Here is a 12634-nt window from a genome sequence, read left to right as displayed (position 1 = left end):
AGAGGGAAATTGAGAAACAAATTTGTAAGGAAATCTCAGTTATCTGTATAAATAATAGGATGGTTATGGTAGGGGATCTTAATTTTCCAAACATAGACTGGGACTGCCATAGAGTGAAGGGTTTCAATAGAGAGGAATTTGTTAAGTGTGTACAAGACAATTTTCTGATTCATTATGTGGATGTACCTACTAGAGAAGGTGCAAAACTTGACCTCCTCTTGGGAAATAAGGCAGGGCAGGTGACTGAGGTGTCAGTGGGGGAGCACTTTGGGGCCAGCGACCATAATTCTATTAGTTTTAAAATAGTGATGGAAAAGGATAGACCAGATCTAAAAGTTGAAAGTTCTAAATTGGAGAAAGACCAATTTTGATGGTATTAGGCAAGAACCTTCGAAAGCTGATTGGAGGCAGATGTTCAGAGGTAAAGGGACGGCTGGAAAATACGAAGCCTTCAGAAATGAGATAACAAGAATCCAAAGAAAATATGTTCCTTTCAGGGTGAAAGGAAAGGCCAGTAGGTGTAGGGAATGCTGGATGACTAAAGAAATTGAGGGTTTCGTTAAGAAAAAGAAGGAAGCATATGTCAAGTATAGACAGGATAGATTGAGCGAATCCTTAGAAGAGTATAAAGGAAGTAGGAGTATACTTAAGAGGGAAATCAGGAGGGCAAAATGAGGACATGAGATAGCTTTGGCAAACAGAATTAAGGAGAATCCAAAGGGTTTTTACAAATATATTAAGGACAAAAGGGTAAGTAGGGAGAGAATAGGGCCCCACAAAGATCAGCAAGGCAGCCTTTGTGTGGAGCCACAGAAAATGGGGGAGATGCAAAATGAATATTTTGCATCAGTATTTACTGTGGAAAAGGATATGAAAGATATAGACTGTAGGGAAATAGATGGTGACATCTTGCAAAATGTCCAGATTACAGACGAGGAAGTGCTGGATGTCTTGAAAGGGATAAAGGTGGATAAATCCCCAGGACCTGTTCAGGTGTACCCGAGAACTCTGTGGGAAGTTCGAGAAGTGATTGCTGGGCCTCTTGCTGAGATATTTGTATCATCGCTAGTCTCAGGTGAGGTGCCGGAAGACTGGAGGTTGGCAAACGTGGTGCCACTGTTTAAGAAGGGTGGAAAAGACAAGCCAGGGAACTATAGACCGGTGAGCCTGACCTCGGTGGTAGGCAAGTTGTTGGAGGGAATCCTGAGGGACAGGATGTACATGTATTTGGAAAGGCAAGGACTGATTAGGGATAGTCAACATGGCTTTGTGTGTGGGAAATCATGTCTCACAAACTTGATGGAGCTTTTTGGCAGATGGAGTTTAATTTCGATAAATGTGAGGTGCTGCATTTTGGGAAAGCAAATCTTAGCAGGACTTATACACTTAATGGTAAGGTCTAGGGAGTGTTGCTGAACAAAGAGACCTTGGTGTGCAGGTTCATAGCTCCTTGAAAGTGGAGTCGCAGGTAGATAGGATAGTGAAGAAGACGTTTCGTATGCTTTCCTTTATTGGTCAGATTATTGAGTACAGGAGTTGGGAGGTTATGTTGCAGCTGTACAGGACATTGGTTAAGCCACTGCTGGAATATTGTGTGCAATTCTGGTCTCCTTCCCATCGGAAAGATGTTGTGAAACCTGAAAGGGTTCAGAAAAGATTTACAAGGATGTTGCCAGGGTTGGGGGATTTGAGCTATAGGGAGAGGCTGAACAGGCTGGGGTTGTTTTCTCTGGAGTGTCGGAGGCGGAGGAGTGACCTTATAGAGGTTTTCAAAATGATTAGATTAGATTAGATTAGATTACAGTGTGGAAACAGGCCCTTCGGCCCAACAAGTCCACACCGACCCGCCGAAGCGAAACCCAACCATACCCCTACAATTTACCCCTTACTTAATTCTACGGGCAATTTAGTATGGCCAATTCACCTGACCCTGCACATTTTTGGATGGTGGGAGGAAACCGGAGCACCCGGAGGAAACCCACGCAGACACGGGGAGAACGTGCAAACTCCACACAGTCAGTCGCCTGAGGCGGGAATTGAACCCGGGTCTCTGGCGCTGTGAGGCAGCAGTGCTAACCACCGTGCCACCGTGCCGCCCACCATATGATGAAGGGCATGGATAGGGTAAATAGACAAAATCTTTTCCCTGTGGTCGGGGAGTCCAGAACTAGAGGGCATAGGTTAAGGTGAGAGGGGAAAGATATAAAAGAGACCTAAGAGGCAAATGTCCCACACAGAGGGTGGTAGGTGTATGGAATGAGCTGCCAGAGGAAGTGGTGGAGGCTGGTAAAATTGCAACATTTAAGCGGCATTTGGATGGGTATATGAATAGGAAGGGTTTGGAGGGATATGGGCTGGGTGCTGGCAGGTGGGACTGGATTGGGTTTGGATATCTGGTTGGCATGGACGGGTTGGACCGAAGGGTCTGTTTACATGCTGTACATCTCTATGACTCTATGACTCTATCTGTTAGCCAGGGCTCCCTGACTGAACCAGATTAACAGCTCCAGTTAGGGAACTCGTATTCTAGGAGGTCTAGCTATTGATGTTACAGTCACTACACTGACGTCACAACGGGATAAGCTGGACCTCAGCAGTGTAACCTGGCATGATGGATCCTAACCTTGTTCTTTTGTAACTGTCACAAGAGGCAGCCACTGTACCTTTAACATAGAATAAAAACTTTTTAAACAAAACAAAAAGAAAAAAAACAAAAATCAAGAATGGATTCAAAATTGCACTATTCCTTCTGTTCCTGTATTATCCTTATAAGCACTCAAATCTCAGTGAAGAGTTAGCACTCTCTATACTAAGGCTCTTCGCTCAGACTCTGGATGGTCCAGCTACAACCAGTTTCCTTTCGGTGAATTTCTGTGCAGTCCCTAGATGCTTTATCCCTTCATCAGGTATCTTGCCTCAAGATCAACCATAAACCAAAGTAAACTCTACATTATTTTCAGAGTAACGATGCAAGATCCCTAAACTTAGTGCCCAGGAGACCTTCATTCTCTGGCAAACACTACGCCCAGACCCACTTGCTTTCTGGGCTGTTTGACCTTTGTCACTGAACTCCTGTTGTAAGCTACATCACAGTGCTTTTTTTCTCGACCTTTTATAATGAAATGAACTGTTCACCTCTAGGGTTTAAAACCTCATTAAAAGTCATGTAACCAAAATCAATCTCCACATTTCTCATCACTAAACCACAAGAGCACTCAAAAGTGAAACTAAACCAAGTCTCCTCTTTGTTAACACACAAAGTACAAACTATAAGTTCAGCCTACAGTCCAAAGGTTAGGTGAATTGGCCATGCTAAATTGCCCATAATGTTCAGGGATGTGTAGGTTAGGTCCATTAGTCAGGAGTAAATGTAGGGTAATGGGTCTGGGTAGGAAACTCTTCGGAGGGGTGGTGTGGACTTGTTGGGCCAAAGGGCCTGTTTCCACACTGTAGGAATTCTAATTCTAATTCTAAAAAAAACTTAAAACTCTACATTATTCTTAACAAAAGGATTGTCTTTGGGAACGTGCAGGAAGGTTGGTGTTGCTGAGCTGCAGCTGTGATCTACAGCAGGGTGGGTTTCCATTCTCACGGGGGAGTGTAAAGAACTGGAGAAAGAATGAGTAATCCATGTTGTCTCCCAGTGACTGACTATCACAGGTGGGGGAAACTTTGGCCCTGCTCAGCAACGTCCACACAGGTGGTGTAGGACGTGGGAAAGCACTCCACGTTAGTTTAGGACAAAGACTAGATCCCTTCAGCCCTCTCAATGCTAATGCTCTTTCACTCTAGGATGTTCGAGTGCTGTTCATGCAGTCTGATGGTGGGCTGACTCCGATGGAGCAGTTCAGTGGGTCTAGGGCTATCCTCTCAGGTCCAGCAGGAGGCGTCGTTGGCTATGCACTCACCACACGCACGGGTGGCTGTGCAAAGCCGGTCATTGGCTTTGACATGGGAGGTGAGTAACAATCCTTTCTACCCCTCAGTCTCCTGCTGAGGAGCAGGACCTTCTCCCTTAGGGATCACAGTGCCCCTTCCCCATCCCCCGCCTCCTCACCATGGTAACCTCCCAACCAGGGAACATTCACCACCCCTTCTAATATCACAAACACGCACTCACACACTCTCACACACACACTCTTACACACACTCTCTCTCACACACACACTCTATCATACACTCACACTGTCTCTCTCTCTCACTCACACACACATATGACATTGTCAAACCCTCTTAAAGGTCACTCCAAATTATGTCCCTTTACCTCCAATGGACATTTACACTTCCTGCCACCGCCCAACCAAAGTAGCATATTCCTTTTCCCCGAGTGACATTCACACCTCCCCCCAAAGCATTGAGCAGAATTTCGGCGGAGAGGTAACACCTATTCCGACAAGTCCTGACGAACCTATCCCAACAGTCACTGCATCAGAGGTCAGATCAGTTTTCCTTTGTGTGAATCCAAGGAAAGCGATGGGACCAGACGGAGTACCAGGCCGTGCACTCAGAGCAAGCGCAGATCAACTGGCAGAGGTCTTCTCAGACATCTTCAACCTCTCCCTGCAGTAGGCCACTGTCCCTGCCTGTTTCAAGAGGCCAACATCATCCCTGTGCCTAAGGCGGCTCATGCTGCATGTCTCAATGACTACCACCCAGTGGCCCTAACCTCGGTGGGCATGAAGTGCTTTGAAAGGCTGGTCATGGCATAAATCAACTTAATCAACTTTCCTTATGAAAGGCCTTTGCCCTAAACATCGATTTTCATGCTGCCTGGCCTGCTGTGCTTTTCCAGCACCACTCTAATCCTGACATTAATCAACTCCAGTTTCCCCAATAATCCTGACCCACTCCAATTTGTCTATCGGACCATGTCAGATGCCATATCAATTGCCCTTCACTCCTCCCTAGAACATCCTGACACCAAGAACAGCTACGTAAGAATCCTACTCATTGACTACAGTTCAGCCTTCAACACTATTATCCCCTCGAGACTGATTACCAAACTTAGTGATCTCGGATGAAGCCCCACTCTCTGCAACTGGATCCTCAGTTTCCTGACCCACAGGCCACAATCAGTGAAGACTGGGGACAATATTTCATCCTCACTAACACTTAACACTGGAGCCCCTCAGGAGTGCGTACTCAGCCCCCCCCTACTGTACTCACTGTATACCCATGACTGCATCACCAAATACCAAACTAATGCCATTTACAAGTTCACCGATGACACCTCCATAGTTGGTCGAATCTCAGATGGCGACAAAACAGACAAGACCTGGAAAAATGGTGCACTGAGAACAACCTAGCTCTCAATGCCAGCAAAACCAAGGAACTCATTATTGACTTTCAGCGGGATGTTACTCATGCCCCCCCCCCTACACATTAACAGCACTGAGGCGGAACGAGTGGAGAATGTCAAGCTCCTGGGAGTGGTCATCCACAACAAGCTTTCTTTAGAGTCTTCATGTGGACGCACTGGTTACAAAGGCCCAATAACGTCTCTTCTTCCTCAGGCAGCTGAGGAAATTTGCCATGACAGCAAATACCTTTGCCAACTTTTATAGGTGTGCCATCGAGAGCATTCTGTCTGGATGTATCACTACCTGGTATGGCAACTATACCATTCAAGATCGGAGATGGTTACAGAGAGTGGTGAACTTGGCCCAGATAATCATAAAGGCCAACTTCCCATCTATAGAATCCATCTACCAGGCCCACTGTCAAGGAAAGGCCACCAGCATTCTCAAAGATCCATCCCACCCTGGCAATGTTTTTCTACAACCTGTACCATCGGGGAGAAGGTACAGAAGCCTGAACACACGCACCAGCTGGTTTCGAAACAGTTTCTACCCTCCTGTTGTTAAAATACTGAATGGACTCTCAAACATTTGCCTGTACCTGTGTTTTTGTTTTTGCTGCTGTTTACCTATTATTTACTATCTATGCTACTTAACTCTGTGATCTGCCTGTATTGTTTGCAAGATAAAGCTTTTAACTGTGCCTCGGTACACGTGACAATAAATTCAATTGAATTCAATTCTATCCCACCCTTTGACACCAATGGTTGTCCCCCAAACCTGCCACCCCACCTCCAAAGGGGCAATAAATCACTTCCTCCCCCCCACTCCAACCAAAGGAAACACAATACACCTCCACCTGAGGAAGATTCCACACCTTCCCACTATCTCACTCCCATAACCTTGGATTTCCCTCAATATTTGCCTTGCCCATGAGCCTACAAAACCACACCCTCCTGCCCCACCCAGGCTGATCTGATATTCCCCCCCCCCCACCCCCCCCAAAACGGCCTTCGTTTGCACAGCTCAGTTGAACATTACCACTGTTCTCGCCCCCCAGGATTATCCTTTAACCGCCTCCCCACCCCCAAATGGGAGAGGAATGCTGGGAGTCAACTTCGACTGGGTGGGTCAAGGTGGGGTTGGGGGGATATTTAACTTCTGTACCCTCTCTGTCCTTCACCTCCACCCGACCCACCAACATTCCACCTGGTCCGATTCCAGGCACATCGACAGACGTGAGCCGCTATGCAGGGGAATATGAGCATGTGTTCGAGGCTACAACTGCGGGAATTACCATCCAGGCCCCTCAGCTCGATGTCAACACTGTGGCAGCCGGTGGGGGCTCCATCCTCTCCTTCAGGTGAGCCAGACCTTAGTGTTAGCCTCCAGCTCTGCAGTAGCTGAGCCTGGGTTCACTCCTGCTCCCATGGGCCAGCTCTGCGTGTGCTATGGTGTTTGATGGGACAGATGATGGTATAATGGTAAGGTCCCCACGGCGGCTGGTTGAATCTAAGCTATACGAGTAAATCTGGAATGAGAGGCCAGTCTTGGTGATGGTGACCATGAAACAGGCATTGATTGTTGTAAAAACCCAATCGCATTTATTCATGTCCCTCAGGGAAAGAAATCTGCGGCACGGTCACTCAGTGGTTAGCACTGCTGCCTCACAGCACCAGGGACCCGGGTTTGGTTCCAGCCCCGGGCAACTATGTGGAGTTTGCACATTCTCCCCATGTCTGCATGGGTTTCCTCCGGGTGCTCCGGTTTCCTCCCACAATCCAAAGATGTGCAGGTTAGGGTGAATTGGCCATGCTAAATTGCTTGTAGTAATCAGGGATGTGTTGGGGATAAATGTAGAGTCATAGGGTATGGGAATGGGTCTGGGTGGGTTGCTCTTAGGAGGGTCGGTGTGGACTTCTTGGGCTGAAGGGCCTGTTTCCACATTTTAGGGATTCTATGATTCTATTCTATTATTTATTGGTCTAGCCTATATGTGACTCCAGACACATAGCAACATGGTTGCCTCCTAATTGCCCTCTCAAATAACTCTAGAAAAACACTCAGTTTAGGGGCAATTAGGGAGGGCATACTGCATTCCATTAAATTTTTTTTTTTTAAGTCCTAACTCTTGGCTGACAAGTACTTTAGGTTGACAATTATACTGAAGATTATTGGGAAAAGAAGGTCATTGTTTGGGATGTGAGGACAGTGGGAATATTCCCTGACTGGGGGAAATGGCAAGTGAAGTTCATTAAAGATCTGGTCTGGGCTATCACTCTCTATTCAGTTTATTTTTCCTGACCAGTACAAATGAGGTGGATGAAGGAATGTGGGACCAAGCTTATTAAGATACTTGTATCCTGAATGAACTGTTTATTGGGATCTGTTTTTGCTGATGTTAACAAACTCCAGTCCAGTTATAGGTATTAGTATTCTGCATAGAAGTCAAATAAAGTAATTTTGTGTTAAATGCTGTGTACTGTATCAAAAGTTAGTTCTTTTTAATGGACTCGTTTTCTTGACTTTTTCCTCCATTCTTGCCTCCAACAAGAGGTTTATGGAGCTTGTGGAGTTTCTTTGTCATTAAGATTGAGCACGGAATGTAAGATGTACAGCATAGACACCGATCCTTCAGTCCAACTTGTCCATGCCGAGCAGATATCCCAACCCAATCTAGTCCCACCTGCCAGCACCCGCCCATATCCTTCCAAACCCTTCCTATTCATACACCCATCCAGATGCTCTTTAAATGTTGCAATTGTACCAGCCTCCACGACTTCCTGTCTAAGTTCCTTTCCTAACCCTGACCTTTTTGCACAAATCAAATTTTGATTGCTGCACCATTTGTGGATATACTTTGAGCTGTTGAAGTCTCTCCTGTGTAGTTCCCTCCCGAAAGCACTCCATCTCTTAACATCAGGGACCCAGGTTTGATTCCAGCCTTGGGGGACTGTCTGTGTGGAGTTTCCACATTCTCCCCATGTCTGAGTGGGTTTTCTCCGGCTGCTCCGGTTTCCTCCCACAAATACAACGATGTGCAGGTTAGGTGAATTGGCATGTGAAATTGCCCTTAGTGTTCAGGGATGTGCAGGTTAAATATATTAGTCAGGGGGAGATTTAGAGTCATAGGGTAGTGGAATGGGTCTGGTTGGGCTACTCTTCGGAGGGTTGGTGTAGACTTGTTGGGCCAAATGGCCTGTTTCCACATTGTAGTGATTCTAAGTTTGGAACCGGAGAATTATGAGATGTTAAGGAGAGAGTTCTAGAGACTGCATAGGTTGAAATTGTGGAGAGTGAGAGGTAAACCCACTTTGGTCTGCAGGACCCAGGGCTACTCCTTGACCCATAAGGATGGTGAGCCTCTTCTGGGCCAGCAGCAGAGCTGGGCAGCTCCTGGGGGAAAGCACTCACTTTAGGGCGTACATGGAACGACTAAATTCTGGGATGAATGAGAAGCAAAAGGAGAGGCGTGTGGATATCTCTTAATGATTGTGGAGCTGGAGGAGATATTGGAGACAGAGAGGAGTGAGGACATGGAGGGTTTTTAAAGAGAGGTCAATATTAGAGTGCAAGCACAGGGAATATTATAAAACTGTGTGGTGTGTGTCTTCAGATATGTATCACTGTGTTCATTAATTGGGGCAGTGAGCCACATCAGTGCCTCATAGCCCCAAGAAAGGGAGTTGCTGTCTGTCTTTAACTTGCTGCTTTTCTAATACATTGTCCTTTTCCAGGTCTGGGCTGTTTGTTGTTGGTCCAGAATCGGCTGGAGCTCATCCGGGTCCCACCTGTTATCGGAAAGGTTAGTGACGGGGGTTGAGGGGCAAAATCTCCCTCATGTATCCATCATCAGGGAGTTTCACCTTCACCTTGAGTGCAGGGATCAACCTGTTTGTCATAGCACTCATGCTGAAACCTCTTCCAACACTGACAAACATGATGTGGAAGTGCCAGTGGTGGAGAGGGATGGGCAAAGTCAAAAATCACACAAACCAGGTTATAGTCCAACAGGTTTATTTGAAACCAAAAGCTTTTGGAGCCTCACTTCTTCAGGTAGCTAATGAGAAAGAATACATCAGACGCATAATTTATAAGTAAGAGATCAGAGGATCATACAACTGATGCAAATATATTGAACATACCTTGATGACTAATAAGTCTTTAATCAGTTAGAATGGAGGTGCAGTTTGATTAGTATGTAAATCCCAGAATTTCTTCCAAATCACTGCCCCAAGATAACTTAAGGTTTTATCAGAATAAAGGTGACACCTCAGGTCAGACAATGCATTTTAGGCATGATGCCTTGTTTTGAGTCTGTCTGGAAAAGGGAGACGAGCAAAGGTAGTTCAGATAAGGAGTTCACAGAATGTTTTTGGGATTAGTTCTAAGTACAGCATGCCTTTAACCAACCGGAGAGCAGGCTATAACACGATAGGATTGATTAATTAATAACCTCATGGTGAAGGTGCCCTTGATAGCTCTGTTCACTTTAAGGAACAGAAATGTGGAGCTAAGATTAGTGTTTTAAACTTGAATAAAGGCAAGCATATGGAGAGAGGGTGGTGAACCAGGAATCCAGAATCCTAGGCTGAAGCTTTGGCACATGGATTTCAATTTTCCACAATGGCAGATGATTAAGTTTGACTTGGAAGAAAAAGCTAATCTATTGGTGACTGTAGAACCACGATCAATTGTCTCAAAAATGTCCTCTCTAGTTCATTATTATCCTTCAGGGAAGGTATCTGCATTCTCCCCACAGAATCTGCCAGACCTGCTGAATTTCTCCAGCAATTTCTGTTTTTCTCTGATTTCCAGCATCTGCAGTTTTTTTTAATATCCTACTATGATGAGCTGCACTGTTTAATCTGGTCTTTTTGGTTACTCAGGAGGCCCACTTACCATCACCGATGCCAACCTTTGCCTCGGGCGACTGCTGCCAGATTATTTTCCCAAAATCTTTGGTGCCACAGAGGACCAGCCACTGTGGAAGGAAGGGGCTCTGAACGAGTTGCAGAAAGTTGCGGAACAGGTCAACGCCTTTCTCTTTGACCAATCACAAGGTGATGAGGAGAACGGAAGGGGCCAATCACAGATGACTGTGGAGGAAGTTGCGCTGGGATTTGTCCGGGTTGCCAATGAGTCAATGTGTCGACCAATCAGAGCTCTAACTCAGGTACATCATGGCTCATTCGGATGGTGGCGAAACAAGTACAGGTACACAGTGAGAGTGGATAGATCCAGCTGTACAGGTACATCCATACAGGTTTGTTACAGGTCCTGGTAACCCCCACCCTAACCTAGCGGCATGTCTGTAGCTTGACCTTTGGCCCCAAGTTCATAAACCCGTATCCAAAGCTGCTGGAGCTGTCAGCATTTACTGTCAACATGGTTATCCTGGATTGTACTGGCATCTAGAGGCTCCCTCATTTCATTTCACTCCCACATTCCATTTCATTTTGCAACACATGTCATATGTATTTTAATTAACTACCTAATCATTCTGTTCAGTTTTTAAGATTAACCTCACCACCAGTTCCTGTTCTATTTTAGACATTATGCACTGAATTGACCTGAATCACTTTGTACAAAATCCTACTCAGGTAATCAGATAGTTAAGGGTTGTAAATTTTTCACATTTTACCAAATCCAGATCTTTCATTTATACACTTTACTAACTGAACTAAATCTTATTTCATAAAAATAAAGCGATAAGATAGCCCTTAACAACCAATTGCTAGTTTCTTTTTATAACTGCTTCATAATTTAATAGTTACCCCCTGAAAATGAAAAATACCCACCTGATGGTCTCTGATGTTGCTCTTTATCTATCAAAGATCTCCAATCTCAGTTCAAACTGCTCTCTCCTGATGTCTCTCTGCTAATGATTCTCACTCTCTGTGTAAACTTAAACCGTAGGAGCACCAAAATCCTGGCATTTGGGAGGAATTCAACTAGTATGGCAGTCAGTCAGCACATAGAGTGACTGAAGAGAAGGTAGAGGTTAAGTCAAGTCTAACAGGAAAAGCAGGCAGGACCAAGTTAATGAACACAGTGGGACTGGCAGTTTTTTAGTGGTGCTGGAAAAGCACAGCAGGTCAGGCAGCATCCGAGGAGCAGGAAAATCGACGTTTTGGGCAAAAGCCCTACATCAGGAACAGAGGCAGAGTGCCTGAAGGGTGGAGAGATAAATGGGGTGGGTGGGAGAAGGTAGCAAAGAGTACAATAGGTGAATGGGGGTGGTGATGGAGGTGATAGGTCAGAGGGGAGGATGGAGTGGATAGGTGGGAAGGGAGATTGGCAGGTAGGACAGGTCATGAGGACAGTGCTGAGCTGGAAGGTTGGAACTGAGGTAAGATGGGGGAGGGGAAATGAGGAAACTGGTGAAGTCCACATTGATACCCTGGGGTTGAAGTCTTCCGAGGCGGAAGATGAGGCGTTCTTCCTGCAGGTGTTGGGTGGTGAGAGAGCGGCGGTGAAGGAGGCCCAGGACTTCCATGTCCTCGGCAGAGTGGGAGGGGGAATTGAAATGTTGGGCAACGGGGCGGTGGGGTTAATTGGTGCGGGTGTCTCAGAGATGTTCCCTGAAGCGGTCTGCAAGGAGGCGTCCAGTCTCCAGACCAAAGGGGTAGCCATGGGCACCCGTATGGGCCGCAGCTATGCCTGTTTCTTTGTTGGCTACGTAGAACAGTCCATCTTCCATAATTACACCGGCACCACTCCCCACCTCTTCCTCCGTTACATTGATGACTGCATTGGCGCCACCTTGTGTGCCCGTGAGGAGTTTGAGCAATTCATTAACTTCACCAACACTTTCCACCCTGACCTTAAATTTACTTGGACCATCTCTGACACCTCCCTCCCCTTCCTGGACCTCTCCATCTCCATTAATGACGACCGACTTGACACCAACATTTTTTACAAACCCACCGACTCCCACAGCTACCTGGATTACACCTCTTCCCACCCTACCTCCTGCAAACATGCCATCCCGTATTCCCAATTCCTCCGCCTCCACCGTATCTGCTCCCAGGAGGACCAGTTCCACCACAGAACACACCAGATGGCCTCCTTCTTTAGATACCGCAATTTCCCTTCCCGCGTGGTTAAAGATGCCCTCCAACGCATCTCTTCCACATCCCGCACCTCCGCCCCCAGACCCCACCCCTCCAACTGTAGCAAGGACAGAACGCTCCTGGTGCTCACCTTCCACCCTACCAACCTTCGCATAAACCAAATCATCCGCCGACATTTCCGCTACCTCCAAACGGACCCCACCACCAGGGATATATTTCCCTCCCCACCCCTTTCTGCCTTCCGCGATCACCATTCCCTCC

The 12634-nt window shown here is 46.4% G+C and overlaps 1 protein-coding gene across 6 annotated transcripts in view; it reads left to right on the top strand.

Moving 5' to 3' along the window:
- oplah (5-oxoprolinase, ATP-hydrolysing) overlaps positions 1–12634 on the top strand; it is a 76661-nt gene that overhangs the window by 14373 nt on the left and 49654 nt on the right. For all 6 annotated transcript variants that reach the window (XM_043690963.1, XM_043690964.1, XM_043690966.1 and 3 more), the window contains 4 exons: positions 3793–3958; positions 6522–6660; positions 9035–9102; positions 10187–10473. In XM_043690963.1, coding sequence (XP_043546898.1) covers positions 3793–3958; positions 6522–6660; positions 9035–9102; positions 10187–10473 — 660 coding nt within the window. The remainder of the gene's footprint in view (positions 1–3792; positions 3959–6521; positions 6661–9034; positions 9103–10186; positions 10474–12634) is intronic.

This window comes from Chiloscyllium plagiosum, chromosome 5 (assembly GCF_004010195.1).
Source record: "Chiloscyllium plagiosum isolate BGI_BamShark_2017 chromosome 5, ASM401019v2, whole genome shotgun sequence".
Taxonomy (NCBI): domain Eukaryota; kingdom Metazoa; phylum Chordata; class Chondrichthyes; order Orectolobiformes; family Hemiscylliidae; genus Chiloscyllium; species Chiloscyllium plagiosum.
This window is presented reverse-complemented; position numbering and strand designations above follow the sequence as displayed.